Raw genomic sequence first — 15,169 nt, forward strand, 5'->3', positions numbered from 1 at the left:
TTTCAGATTGAAGAACAGACCCCGGGGGCAGCCTAATTCCGATCTAATATGCAAGGTGAGTAAACTTTCCCTTCCCTCATTTGATGTATCATCTAAATGTATAGCAAGAGCTTGGGTGCAAAAATTGGACACCTACTTTAGGCTCAACCCTATGCCAGAAGCAAATGCGATCCAATTTGCCACATTACATCTAGAAGGGGAAGCACATTAACAGTGGTATCATCGTCTAGTAACTTTGGGACATGCTAACATCACTTCTTATGAATATTTTACACAAAGACTAATAGAAAGATTCGACCAAAAGAACCCAAAAATCCACTTCAGAGAACTGGCACTACTTAAGCAAACAAGGTCACATGAAGAGTTTATTGCAAATTTGAATGCACTACAATTATGGTAACAAATATATCTAAAGAGCGATTAGTTATGCTTTTTACTAAAGCATTAGCTGAGCCCCTACAAGGATGGGTCAAAGCATTCAATCCCACCACTCTTCAAGAAGACTCAAGACTTGGGAAATGCAGCCACTAAAGCGAAGGCTCCATCCAAGCCTTTCATCCCTCCAAAGGATAAGGAGAAGAAGCCTTTCCAACATGATGGAGCCCAAAAGAGATAGACTATATGAGGAAACTCGAAGCGAACTGAGGAGGAAAAAGCTATGTTTTACTTGCAGGGAACCATGGGAACCTGGTCATCATTGTTTAGGAAAGGGGAAGATTCACTACATCAAAGTACTCTCTGACAATGAAGAAGATGAAGAGGCCACTCCAAGTACCGATGAAGAGACACTGCAAAAGGAAGCAAAGGAAGAAGAAAAGCTTGACAACTCCAAAGAATAATCACCACAAGAGGAAAGGCCCAACAGAGAAAAGAAGACATGACCATAGGTCAAGATTGCAACCCTTTCAGGCACGCCCAAGTATTACACCTTCAAGGTCAGGGGAGTCATCAAGGGACAACACATCACAACCCTAATTAATGGAGAAGCCACGCACAACTTCATTGATGCAACACTAGTAGCTAAAAGGGGACTTCCCACCGAAGAGTTCGAGGGCTTGGATGTGATAGTTGCAGACGAGTACAACTTGGATTGCACACGAATGATCCTAGGTTTGAGTGTAACTCTTGGTAACTATATTGTTACCAGTGATTTCTATGTAATAGATCTTGCAGACCTCAACATGGTACTGGGAGTTCAATGGTTATATTCATTGGGCAAACATACGATGGACTACCAAGCGCTAGAAATGGAATTTAGAGCACCATATGGCAATAAGGTCATATTAAGAGGCATGTCAAATGGTGGGCCATAAGTCATTTCATCCAGAAATATGGAAGCTTTTTTTAGGCATGGGGATATAGCATACGCAGTAGAATGTAAGGTTATGACCCAAAAGACCTCCAGCAATGACAAACCACAATACAGTGTAGATATTTAACAAGTATTGGACAAGCACGCTCTCGTGTTTGGTGACATCCCTCCAGGATTTCCTCCTAAAAGAGGATTCGAGCAAATTATAGAATTGGAAGAGGGAGCTAACCCTGTGATCACCACGCCTTACTGAAACCCGAAGAATTTCAAGGACGAAATAGAAAAGGCCATCCAAGAGCTGTTAGAAATGGGCCACATCAAACCTAGCTCGAGTCCATTCACCTCATTAATGGTCTTGGTAAAAAAGAAAGATGGCACATGGAGAATGTGTATTGATTCCCCAGGATCGATGAATTACTAGACAAACGTCATGGGGTAGTTTACTTTTCAAAAATTGATTTACGATCAAGGTACCATCAAATCCGAGTTCGAGAAGGGGATGTGCCGAAAACGGCATTTCGATGTCATTATGGGCATTTCGAATTTTTAGTCATGTCATTTGGGCTAACCAATGCCCCTACTACTTTCCAATCATGTATGAACAGTATCTTCAACAAGCAACTAAGGAAGTTTTTATTAGTGTTCTTTGACAACCTTCTCATTTACAGCAAAACATGGGACGATCATCTGAGGCATTTGGATACAATTTTGAGCATTATGCAAGAGCAATCTCTCTATGCCAAAGCATCAAAATGCGAGTTTGGGTTGACAAAGATTCTTTATTTAGGACACATAATCAGCACAAAGGGAGTATAGGTTCATCAAGAGAAAATTCAAGCAATATTGGACTGGCCCACACCCAAAACCCTAACAAAATTATGTGGGTTCCTCGGGATTTGCAACTACTACTGACGGTTCGTTAAGGGTTTCTCTTAGTTAAGTGCACCTTTGACAAACTTAACCAAAAAGGGAGCATTCAGGTGGACAGAAGAATCTGACAAGATGTTTAACAAGTTCAAAGAAATAATGAGCTCATGTCTAGTCTTGGCTCTTCCAACTTTGGTCAACCATTCATATTGGAGTGTGATGCATCAAGGGAAGGAATAGGGGTTGTCTTAATGCAAAAAGGTCACCCTATCACATTCGAAAGTCAGAAGCTTCAGGACACAGAGAAGCTTTACTCCATATATGACAAGGAGATGTTGGCTATCATGCATGCTTTGGAAAAGTTTAGACAATATTTGGTTGGAAACAGGTTCATAGTCAAGACAGACCACAACAACCTGCATCATTTCCTGGGGCAAAAGGACCTTAACGAGCGGCAACAAAAATGGGTAAGCAAGATCCAAGCTTATGACTTTGATATTGAGTATGTGAAGGGAAAGAAGAATGTTGTGGCCGATGCACTTTCCAAGAAACCAGCAGCATGTGCCCTCATGGAACTCACAGAAGATTGGAAGGCACACCTCGCAGTAGAGTATGCCAAGAACCAGTTTGCTTGCACACTAATTGATGAGATCATTCAGGATGACAGGTACAAAGTAATTGATGGAGTCATTTATTATAAAAAAAAAGGTATACCTGGTTCCTAAACCTACACTCAAGAAAAAGATTTTGAAGGCTTCACATGATATTCCCTCAGCTAGGCATCAGGGATTCTTCAAAACATATCAACAAATTCGAGAACGATTTTTGTGGAAAGGGCTCAAGGAAGATGTGATGAAATACACCAGGGAATGCATGACTTGCCAACAGAATAAGGTTGAGCATACACATCCTGCGAGTCTTCTCCAACCCTTACTAATCCCAGAACAAAAATGGGATAGCATCTTGATGGATTTCATCACAGGGTTTGAAGCAACAAAATTGTAGCTTGTTGACTTTAATGTTAAAATACACAAAAGGTATTTGTAATAAAAATTAATTAATATATATAAAATGTACAAGGATGAGAATTGTTACAATGAGGCCTTGCTTATATACATAGGCAGATGTCCTTTCATGACTGGGCATGTCTTTTAGACATGCCTTTTCACTTAACTTAATGACTACTTAACATAATCATTATTTTGATTATTTAATATTTACTTCTTTTATTTTATTTTATATAATTTATATTTGTACCATTGCCTTCCTCTTCAAAAAGCTTTCTCCTCAAAGCTTGTTCACTAATAATTCCTTCCTTGCTCACGTCTTTTCGGTATGTGTAAGTCATTAGTATTATTATCTTGGAATCAAGGTTTTTCAAATTTCTCCTTCCGAATTTTTTTAATTAAATAATATATATATATATATTTTTATTTATTTATTTATTTATTTTTTATTATTAAATAATTTAATTAATTAAATTTAGTTTGTAATATAACTATAATGTAATGTTGTTGAGCCCGATTGTATATTAATCACGGTGTATTGAAGGCAAATATACATTGACCAACCTTATACATACATCGAGCCACGTACGAATCGTCACCAGGTATCACGCTTCACATCCGTTGACTTTTCAACCGGGTATGACGCTCGACGGCAAGGGGGCGACAGCGTTTTTTTAACTGTATCGATCTGTCGGACAATGTTCCTTCTACAACACGCCGAGTGTGTGCGGATAGCGGCACGAGTTTGGAACAACGGTCGTCAACAAATATAATATTCCTCAGATCTCTTCCAAGCACTGACAGGTCCTTCACGTCGACCACGACTCCAACTTTGTTGCAATGCTCATTCGACAGGTAGTGGGTGGGCAAAATTATATTCAACTTTGTATCAATGTGAATGTTGTCTGTGTCAGGCAATGAATACAACATCGACTCCACCACAGCGTTTGCGTATTTTTTGGATGTTGCGGTGAACAATACAATTTCGTACAACCCTGTGGTGCCCAAATGCTGCAACAATTGGTCAACCCCTGGCCTCTTCAAACCATAATATGAAGGTCTCTCACGTCCATGGAAGGTGATGGAATAATGGTAGTCGGCCAGCATGGGCGTCCTACTCACATGCACCAACGTTCCGTCCAAATCCAACACCAATGTTCTCTTACTTGGATTTGTTACATTCTCCACAAAGGCCAAAAGCATCTTGACCTTGAGTTTTATTAGCATATCGTGTAGTAGCATTTGCAATAGTGGTTGCCAAGCTCCCTCCATCCCTTTCATCAGTGTGCCAATGAACAGGATCATTAACAGACTCTTCATAGCTTGGAGACTGGGTAGAAGATAAAGACTGCAGGCTATAAATTTTTGGAGGCAACTAATCTGATGGGGGTATTTGTCGTTGATAAGGTATATACACTCCATAATCAAATTCCAGAAGATTGTCGTCATCCAAATTTTTAGTACAGCCACCATTTATACTAACTGTTGTTGTGCGCCCACATCATCAATCAAATCATCATCATTAAAATCAAACGATTCAATAATCTTGGGTACATTTATTTGTTGATCAGAAGGTGGCCAGGAACCAAATCTAGGTGGAATATCAGTTTCTGAAGCATCTTTATCTTCAGATGTAATATTTTCAAGTAATGTAGTAGTTAGTGCAGATTTCATAGTCGATGATCTACTTTGAACAAAATGGTTTTCAAGGCTAGAATTAATCACATAATTTGGGTTGTCAGTTCCATATGGAACCGAATCTAAGACACCAGGGCGCATTGGAGAATCCAACAAATGACCAAATAGTGCAAGCTTTTTTGCATTTATATATTGTTGTTCTGACATCTTATGCATAATATTAGAGGTTACATTATTTCTTTGCCACACAACACATCCAATCAAACCATTCTGCTCATTTATATTCTCAAAATCTTCGTGTGTAACATATTTATTGAGAACTTTCATTGTAATAACATCAATGGGGCATAGATACAGCTCAACTCCCAGAGCAGGTTCTACATATCCTACCCTCTCCCCTTGCTTATAAGAATCAACAACCTCCTGAATGCTTGTCGGACCGTTCTCTGAGGAACCATCCTTGCAACAAATTGAAACCACCATGACTGTACGACTTCGAGAAAGAGGTAACTCCTGAAGAAACTTTTCAAATGCATCTAGTTGTACTCTTCCCTTAACTTCGACATACTTCGACCAGTCTTTCGCTGAGGTTTCCTCACCACTTTTGAAAACAGCCATGATTGTTTCAACAACAAACGGATTTAATTGCACAATTCCTTCCCAAGGTATTTACTATTTCATAAGATGACTATTGCGCTACATTTCCTTCTTGCCACTCATTCAGACCATCAAAATATTTAATTTTCCTGCTCTAGCTTTCACTTTGCCATTCTCCAATGAGCATTCTCTTGCGAGAGATAGAAAGATCATCTAATAAACTAGCTTTGCCTTCTTCCAAGTTACCTTGAAGGGTGTTTGCCCATTCTGTAGATTCTTCATTCTGAATTGTGTTAACAACTTTTGCATCTTCATTAGATTGATCTTCCCTTGAACCTATATATTCATCAAGAGACATTATTTCAGGAAGTTCCTTACGTTCCCTCATTACCTCTTCAATAACAATTTCAACTGGACTCATGTCTGATGCATCTACTCCAACTACTTGACCAGATAATGTACACGACTACACCAGCGACTTCATCCACATTAAGATCAGCTTCATCTGGATCCTCATCTTGATCAATATCATTTTCATATTCATCATTATCTATCACATCTTCATGTTCATTATCATCATTCCGATCAAAATCTTCTTCTCCTGCTTCACCTTGTTTCGTTTCTTCAACGTCATTATCATCTTCCTTATTATCGATTTCCTTTAGACGGGTTGTAACCTCTGCACATAATTTTTCTAATTGTTGAAGCTTTTCTTGAATTGTACTAAATTGCTCAATGAATTCAGGACGTAAACGTAATGGCATATTATGCAACGGATAACGTCCAAAGGCTTGCATGGCTCTGATACCACTGAAGCAACAAAATTGTAGCTTGTTGACTTTAATGTTAAAATACACAAAAGGTATTTGTAATAAAAATTTATTAATATATAAAATGTACAAGGATGAGAATTGTTACAATGAGGCTCGGCTTATATACCTAGGCAGGTGTCCTTTCATGACTGGGCATGTCTTTTAGACACGCCTTTTCACTTAACTTAATAACTACTTAACATAATCATTATTTTGATTATTGAAATTTATTTTTTTTATTTTTATTTTATTTTATATAATTTATATTTGTAACAGGGTTACCCAAAGCGCAAGGGAAGGACTGCATCTACACAGCGGTAAGTAGACTGACTAAATTCGCACTATTCTTTGCCATCTCAGTTGATTATTCAGCCAAACAAGTGGCAGAATTGTTTTTCAAATAAGTCTTCAAACTACATCGCTGCCAAAGAATATAGTCAACGATCATGACAGTAGATTTATGGCACGTTTTGGCAGGAGCGTTTCAAGCTAGTAGGAATTGAATTGACCCCTAGCACTAGTTATCACCCTCAAACTGACGGCCAAACAGAAATTGTGAATAAGTGGATTGAAGGATACCTACGCAACTATGTGACAGGTCAGCAAAAGGCATGGATTAAGTGGATGTACCTTAGGGAGCTTTTCAAGCTAGTAGGAACTGAATTGACCCCTAGCACTAGCTATCACCCTCAAACTGACGGTCAAACATAAATTGTGAATAAGTGGATTGAAGGGTACCTACGCAACTATGTGACAGGTCAGCAAAAGGCATGGATTAAGTGGTTGTACCTTGGGGAGCATTGCTACAACACCACCTACCACTTATCCATTGGGATGACACCCTTCAAAGCTCTGTATGGATATGATGCATCGTCCTTCATCAACAGGAATTTTGGGGACAGCAAAGCACCTCTTGCCAAGACTAGATATGGGAGAGTCAGGACATTCTTAGGGTACTTAAGGAAAACATACAGTTTGCTCAAAATTGATAGAAGTTGTATGCCGACTAGCATAAAACAGAGAGTAGTTTTGAGATAGGAGATCTTGTTTTCTTGCGATTGCAACCCTATAGACAGTCTACACTCAAGAAGAGCAGAGCAGAAAAATTGAAGTCAAGGTTTTATGGGCCTTACAAAGTTATCCGTAGAGTGGGTGAGGTGGCATATGAGTTGGAGCTACCAAGTGACAACAGAATCCACAATGTATTCCATGTGTCATGCCTCAAGAAGGTTGTGGGTCAACAGGTCACCACCTCTGTCGAATTGCCACCATTAGATGAAGAGGGACACTGGAATTGATTCCGGAAACGATCATGGTCGTGCGAGAAAAGAAGTTAAGGGGAAGAATAATTCCAGAATACCTCATCAGATGGAAGAATTTACCAGAGGGTGCAACATGGGAAGGAGAGCGAATTTTGCAACACCCGAACTTGCAATTGCTTGAGGGCAAGCAATTTTGGGCAGGGGGGATTGTAATGTCCTCAACAAATTGAGGACAAATAGGTCTCATTAGCCTATCCATTCTTGTAGGCCATACTCCACCTAAAAAAGGGCAAAAACACAAAAATACCCATTGTTGGGCAAGTTTTGGGGCAGTTTGGGCGAAAAAACCCAAAATTGGGGTTTTGAGTAAGATTTACTCAACCATTTATGAAAATGAAACCCCTCAAGAAAGCCTATAAATAAAGAAGGATTGGATTCATTTTGATCATCAAGTATGGTTAATCTCTTTGTATTTTGAACATTAGCTCTAAGGGTTTGAGGCCCCATTCTCCCTTGTCAATTTCGGTGGTGAAAGATTCCACCCTAGTTGACATCTTTTTTCTCTTTTCTATATTTTGGCACAAGGGTTTCTAGATTGGCCAACAAATTCAGTGGAGGGTTAACCTTTGTGTTCGAGCATCAAGTTTTATGATGATTGACTCCTGTTGATGCAGCGAGGTTCTTTAAGGGATACTCTCTGTTTGACTGCAAGTCTCTGTAATGATCATTATGTTCTCTAAACACTTCATCTATTTCCTGAGGCAAGGTGTCAATAACGTGAGTCTACAAAATGAAAGGTCGTAGGCTAAGGACAGAAGTAGACCTATGGACGGCGTCTTCTGAGCATAAAAAAAGAGGGTTTGGGGCACTCCTGGAAGGGTTTTCCCTGTGCCGCATCTCTCTTATTAAAGCTTGAGTCCCTACCACAAGAAGTTTTTGACAGAATCGAGATCACCATCTAGCAAGGATAGCATGGAAAGAAGATACCTTGGGTCAGTCAATAGTTACAAGTTGGAGTGTTAAAATAGTTAAACGAATTATTTTGTGCACTTATGGATATTTGTTCGTTGTTTATATATGTGGGCACTCATGACTTCTGTGGGGCCGTTGTTTTTAAAGAAAACATTGGATATGACTGGATTAATTTGTGGTTTAATACTTTACTGTATTGTGGTTATATTAAAGATTTTTTTGTATTTTCTATTGCCAATAAAGAATTCTTTAATGGTAGAAGTGAAGAAAAAATTGAAAAAAAAAATCTTAATGTCTAAAGAAACATAGCGAACAATTGTCATAGCACTTTACATGACACCCTCCCCTCAAACCAAATCATTGGTTAGGCATGTTAATCTTTTTCAATTTCTACCATATTATAAGGTTCCAAGTCTGAAGACTTGGAGCTAGATGATGTTTATGTAGCTCTTGTTGATGATCCCATTTCTAGTAGTGGTGAACCAATGATGTGTTTGATGAGTGATCATGTCAATCAATGATTTATAGTAGGTCAATGGCCCAATAACTTGTAGCATTGTTTTTGGACTCTAGAGGCCACTTAGACCCTCATTGATTATGTATTTTGTTATTGATATGTATTGCACTCTGTGCCATTTTGATATATTCACCCTTACATGCTATACAAATGAGCAAACTTTGCATGTTTTGTCTCTAATGGTTTGGAATCAATGGTTTGAAATCAGAAAATAATTTTTTTCATTAAACAATTAATTGTTTTATGTATTTTATCAAATCCAGTTCATTGAATCTGGTTTGATCCGGTTTGATCCAGTTCCAGTTTGAAACCTGATTGGATAGGCGGGCCAGTTCAAAATCCAGTGCCAGTTTTTAAAACTATGGTTGGTAGACTAGTTAGACAATAGGAGTTCTGGGGTCATTTTGATCATTTATTTATAATATAGTTTGTTTTTACCATAAACTTTCTATCCTACTGTGACCTATAACAAGGAAAATGGCAATGATGAAATGTTACTTGGGTTATTTTTTGTATTTTAAAGTCAAATAATGGATATGTGAACAGTTTATTTGATATTTCATAATATTTCACCTCTGCCCCAGTAGGCGAACGTTGCAATAGAAAATTTTAAGAGTTGGCTTGTACAGATCAAACCTAATTTGACACTATTTTGAAATCCTCGAACCACTATATAGTCTTTTTTGATCTTAAAAGTGGAAAGTACTCAAAAATGATAATTTGAAGAAGAAAGCCTTTCCACACTTCAACATTGGGTATAGGGCAATATGGCTAGTATAGGAAGTTTTCGGCTACAGTCCTTGATACTGGAATAAATGCACGCTTGCAGAGGAGTAGCAGAAGAACATCTAGAATTTCTTGTCAAAGTGTACAGGAAAATATTTAAAAATGATAATTTGAAGAAGAAAGCCTTTCAGCACTCCAACATTGAGTATGGGCAACATTGACAGTGTAGTAAGTTTTCAGCTACAGTCGACAACGGAATAAATGTATGCTTGCAGAAGAGGAGCAGAATCGCATTTGGAATTTCTTCTCAAAGTATTTTGGAAAGTATTAGAAAATGATAATTTGAAGAAGAAAGCATTTCCACACTCCAACATTGAGTATGGGCAATATTGATAGTATAGCAAGTTTTAAGCAAGAGTTCTTGACAGCGGAATAAATGTACTATAGCAGAAGCGCAGCAGAAGCACATTTGGAATTCCTTGTCGAAGTGTAGACTTGCTGATTGAAGCAAATTTTAGTATTTCTCATTCCTGGAAAAGTCCCAGACACTAATGAGAGTCTGAGACCATATATCCTACTAAATATAACAAGTTTGAACCTGCTTTGACATGTTACACAACAGCATATCGCAGCTGAAGATTGGGTGTTGAGAAAGAGTTCAAACGTTCGAAAAGCTTAAGAAATCCAGCTTCAAGGTGTCTTTTTGACCTTTATACCAGGGTACAGTCTGTTACACCAGACCTGCAGTTGACCTTCATCTGGATCTAAACTTAGTATAGAGTCACAGATTGGTCAAATTATCTAATAGCATCAATGCCTGACTTCAACAATTGCTCTCAGCTGCTAGCTCCTGCTTGGTTTCTAAAGACAACATTATACTTTAATCTGCCACCAGCTGTTCGTTGCCATAAATGAAATTGTCATGGAAACATGATACTCCACAAAACAAAATCAAGGGAACCCAAGTTTTAAGTAAATAGTGAAAACAGCCTCTCTCTCCTCAATTGCCTCTGCAACTCTTCTTCCTAAGGCTCTTTTTAACCCAAACCTGTTCCTTCCCTCTCATCAATAACAGCAGGACTCAGACGAATGTTGTCTTCATGCATCGAAAGCCCTCTTATTAGTATCCTCAATATACATATTTGCCAGAATTCTTGACATAAAGTCCACGTCTCCCTGTTGCTTTTAGTCTGATGAAACTGTTAAAAGATTGAATTGCCATCCTTCAGAAGTATGTCTATTCCATTGCGAGCAACTACATCCATTCTTGTCAAGAACTGCACCAGAGAATGTGATATCTTGAGTATAATTGTTGATATTTATGATGGCAATGATAGCATTAAGAAATGTTGGAGAGCTATACCCCCAAAGGCTTTTAACCTGCAATGTATCAGTTTCAAGTGCTAGCTATTTTCAACACTAAAATGGTTAATCCTGTGAATCAGGGGTTTTAGAATCTAATCAAGATAGCTTTCACCAAAATTAAACAAGCCTTGAAACTTAAAGAAATCACTGTTCTAGATATCTTGATTTCCATAAATTTAGAAACCGCTTTCTCTTGCTGCCAAACCCTGTCCAAGTTCGACAACCACTCCCTGTGGTGTCTGTTGCTTGCTTTCTAAAAATAATACTCAAATTGCAGTAGGTGGCAAAAATATGCATTCCATTATGAAGCACTGTATCTCAAAAGTCAATATTACCATCATATGTGTCCACCCTCGTAATAATGAAGTCTCAACACTGAAACATGTTGGAAACCTAAATGCTGTTTACCTTCAATGTATCGTTTTAAAATACCAAGTAGCAAAATAGATAGTCCCTTCTGGCGAGCATTAAGCACCATGCAGAATATTTTCGCTGAGCATTGACAAGACAGGTTCCCTACACAGCCTGGCAAATGTGTATGGCTCCAGCGGGCCTGCCTGTCACATCAAGGCTCCAGGTAGAAGGTCTGCCTGGTGCATATCGCTACGATTTCAGAATAACATAGCTGAAATATCATGGACCATCCAAAACAGGTGTGAAATCTTCATGTGGCAAATTTGAAATAGCGGATCTTTAGATATTTCGATGCCCTGAGATATGCAATTACAGTGAATTGAGGCAATAAACAGTCTAACGCTTAGTCTCATTGCCATTTTTCACGGTACGGTCGGACTGTACATTCATCTGAACCTGAACTGGAGTGAGCACAGTTAATCATGTGATGTCACACCAACGTTGGTGGCCAAACCAGTCTCTGCAAGTGAAAGGCACAACAAAAGACGGGGAACTATCTCCTGCCGATCTAGATTAAAAGGTCTGCGAATGTAACGATGGACAAATTACCTGTAGCCTGGCTGCTGAAGCCATCAAAATACACGAGTAAAATTTAACAGCATATTGATGCTCATGTAATTTGATTTCCACTCATGATAATTTACATTAAGCCTGTGTTCCTCACCGTGATGTAACGTTTCAGGAAAAATGAGGATGACGTGGCTTTCAATTCTGTCAAACGCTCCTCCAGGAATAAAATCGGTTTACATTTCCCATGGAAATGAAGCAGAAGATAAATCTCAGGCACAAAATAAGCTAAGATGACAATGCAAATTCTTTAGTGAAGCAAATTACTAAAATGCATATAACGATCAGACAAACAACAAATCTGGCTAACAACAAAACAACCTGAGATCGTACTGCCTCCGAGATATCTTCAAACATATGAGTTTGTGGTGGATGGGGGAAAGAATCTAGGTTAAGGAAATCAAGGCAGAGAGATTACATACCGATCGAGTCTCGTAGAGCTTGAATTTTTGCAGTGGGAAACACTTGTGCTCTCCCTTCTCCTCCGGTTGCCTCCCGCCGGCACCGTCCATTGCATCTGCAGAATTCGTACAGGTACCGTTCTCCAGCGCCATATTCAGGGAAAGGGATTATCGACAGAGACTTCAAAGGAAACGCCTTGATTGCTGTTGAGCAAGATCATTTCATTGCTTCAAATTTAAAGGACGACGAAACTTCCGAAGCGCCTATGAAGTCAAATACCGTCCGTAAGGAGAATCGAAAATTAGGAGAGGAACATCCAGAACATCGTGATGAAAATGAAGAAATTGCCGCAAGCTGTTTTCCAATTTACGGCATAAATTCAACCTCTCCATTCTTGTACGTCTCTGCCTGACCTTTCCTCAAAACCACCACCACGGATCGCCGCAATGAATCAAGATCCACCTGCTGCTTCTGCTACATACAACAACAACACCACACCACCTGCCTTTTAAAGCCTGGATTTTTATGGACGCTACCGGCTATCTCTAACGTATGATTTTTTACTTGTCAGAGAAACTGGAATTTGCAAATTCCTCTTACCTTGATTTAAGAAGAGGGGATTGGCCTGGACCTAGCATCTCTTGTTCTGGCGCTTGCACTTGGTAGCGCCCGAGAATCGATCGCTGACCTCTCGCCAATTATCACAATTACTTACTATTATTGTTGTTGGCTCTATTATTCTGGATCGCTCTTTCGCATATCCACACAAAACACGCTCAGGCTCTCCCTTTCCTCAAAATAGTAAAAAACACAAAAAGTAAAAAAAAAATGTTTATTTTCTTGATGCATGACCCGGACTTCGATATTTCTTTCTCGACAGCCTCACACACCTCCGTGGGCACAGTCACACCCTCCACGTCCTCTGACCAGCCCTCCCCTCCTCCCTCGCCAATGAGTTACATGTCAAACCTCCAGTGGAGTGAACGGCCTGCAAAATCATCATCATTTTTACCCATTATCTTAGCTTACCTGTCCACTTCCTCCGCCCTCGTAAACTTAATCAGAATTGACAATCCACGTGTCGAGATGAGTTCGAAGGGAACACGAGGGCCCACGTCCATGAACTCCTTCCGCAGATTCGCTTGCGTGGTATGATCTCATTCGCTAATGCAGTGCGTGGTGGCATCTCATTGGCAAAACCACTGCGTGTTGAAATCATTGGTGGACCCGTCGCAGTGCTTCAGCACGCCACGTGAATAAAACGACACACGGAGTCCTCAGGTTTCGCTTTCACTCGCTTGTTTTCACTTATTTAAATTTGAGTCCAATAATTGAATTGACGGATTCAAAATTGAAAGCAAAGCAAAGGCAGGGCAAGGCAACCTAACTTTACATGACGTACGTTGAGGGGCTGTATCGAAGTTTTGTGGTAGAGACATTGACTTTTCCCTTTTCACAACACACACAAAGTATTGCCCCCCTTGGCATCCAAATTCCAATAATTGAGTTGCGCTTCTCCGTATTCACCATTCGTATTATGTCTTACCAACCAATGATTAATGAAAGAGAATATAAAAATATACGGATTTAAGCTCGAAAAAAAAAAAGGGTGACATTGCCTCTCTTCCAACTTCATTCAAAACCAAAACCAAGATTCCCTCACTCACTTAAATCAACCAAAACCAAAACCAAGATTCCCTCACTTACTTTCTGGTTTAATGAAAAACTAAAAACTCAATATTCAGTTCTCTTCCGATTTAATGAAAACCAACAAAATCAATATTCTGTTCTGTTCTTTCCAGAGTGAGTGAGTAAAACATAAAGATTTATTATCAGAAATATAATTTGATATAATAAAAAAGATTTATTATCAATTTGATATAATAAAAGGATGTCACATTGGACAAAGTTACCAACTCCATTTAAAGAAAATTAGTTGAACCACCTGAGTGGGATAGTGAGTCATATGTACATTTCTCAAATCACCGTCACATCCAGGCGTGCGTGTCTACTGAATCCACCATGGCACCATCTAAAGAAACCATCACATCACATTACTAAAATGTGAGTCATTTACATTACGCATCCATCTAAAAGTTAATAATTGTTGTGGTAAGAAGAAAGAAAGAAAGAAATTATTTTAATGTTTATAAGGCTAAAAATAGCTTATGGGACAGGTTGCTTCTTCATCTGCTTGATGTATTCAGCCTTTTTCTATGAAGCTTCACAATAAATGCTCCCGGCTTCTTCACAAACCCCTCGCTAAATAGATTATCACAAGAGCTCACTGCTCGCATATCTTTCTTAGAAACGTTGATAGCATATGTAAATGAGATCATGTAACATATTTTTTTCATGGAAAATATACCCTAATTCATCGTAAATATATTTCTAGTTTACACTCATAAATGAGTTAGAAGGAAACATCATAAGTGGATTTGTTGTGTGTTATTTCTTATTTCATAATAAAGTAGTATAAAGTTATGACTAGAATAGGAGTTTATCATTATATCAATAAAATAGTTTGTTGTTATTGTTATTTATAATTATTTTGTTATTGTTGTTTATAATTATTTTTAATTTTAAAAATAGGTAGATTTTGATAATATTTTTATTTAAAATAATACAAATATTAAATTAAGTTAAATTTATTAAATAATTTACATGAATATTGAAAAATTATTTATTAGTTTTTTAAGATTTATTTTAAC

The 15,169-nt window shown here is 38.4% G+C and overlaps 1 protein-coding gene across 5 annotated transcripts in view; it reads right to left on the minus strand.

The window, feature by feature from the left end:
* The window catches only part of LOC149168037 (phosphoinositide phosphatase SAC2-like), a 408,861-nt gene extending 395,486 nt beyond the window's left edge, over window positions 1–13,375 (minus strand). Inside the window, exons 1-3 of one of the 5 annotated variants that reach the window (XM_089433311.1) lie at window positions 13,059–13,373; window positions 12,843–12,929; window positions 12,479–12,721 (exon numbers count right to left, since the gene is read on the minus strand). In XM_089433311.1, coding sequence (XP_089289437.1) covers window positions 12,479–12,610 — 132 coding nt within the window. In that variant the 5' untranslated portion in view covers window positions 12,611–12,721; window positions 12,843–12,929; window positions 13,059–13,373. Of the gene's footprint in view, window positions 1–12,478; window positions 12,933–13,058 lie in introns of all 5 variants that reach the window. The other 4 variants (XM_089433312.1, XM_089433313.1, XM_089433308.1 and 1 more) reach the window with 4 other exon arrangements.
* Window positions 13,376–15,169: the final 1,794 nt, after the last annotated feature.

Source organism: Pinus tabuliformis, chromosome 5_1, assembly GCF_031772625.1.
Source record: "Pinus tabuliformis cultivar Carrire ecotype Pingquan chromosome 5_1, CPIR1, whole genome shotgun sequence".
NCBI lineage: Eukaryota > Viridiplantae > Streptophyta > Pinopsida > Pinales > Pinaceae > Pinus > Pinus tabuliformis.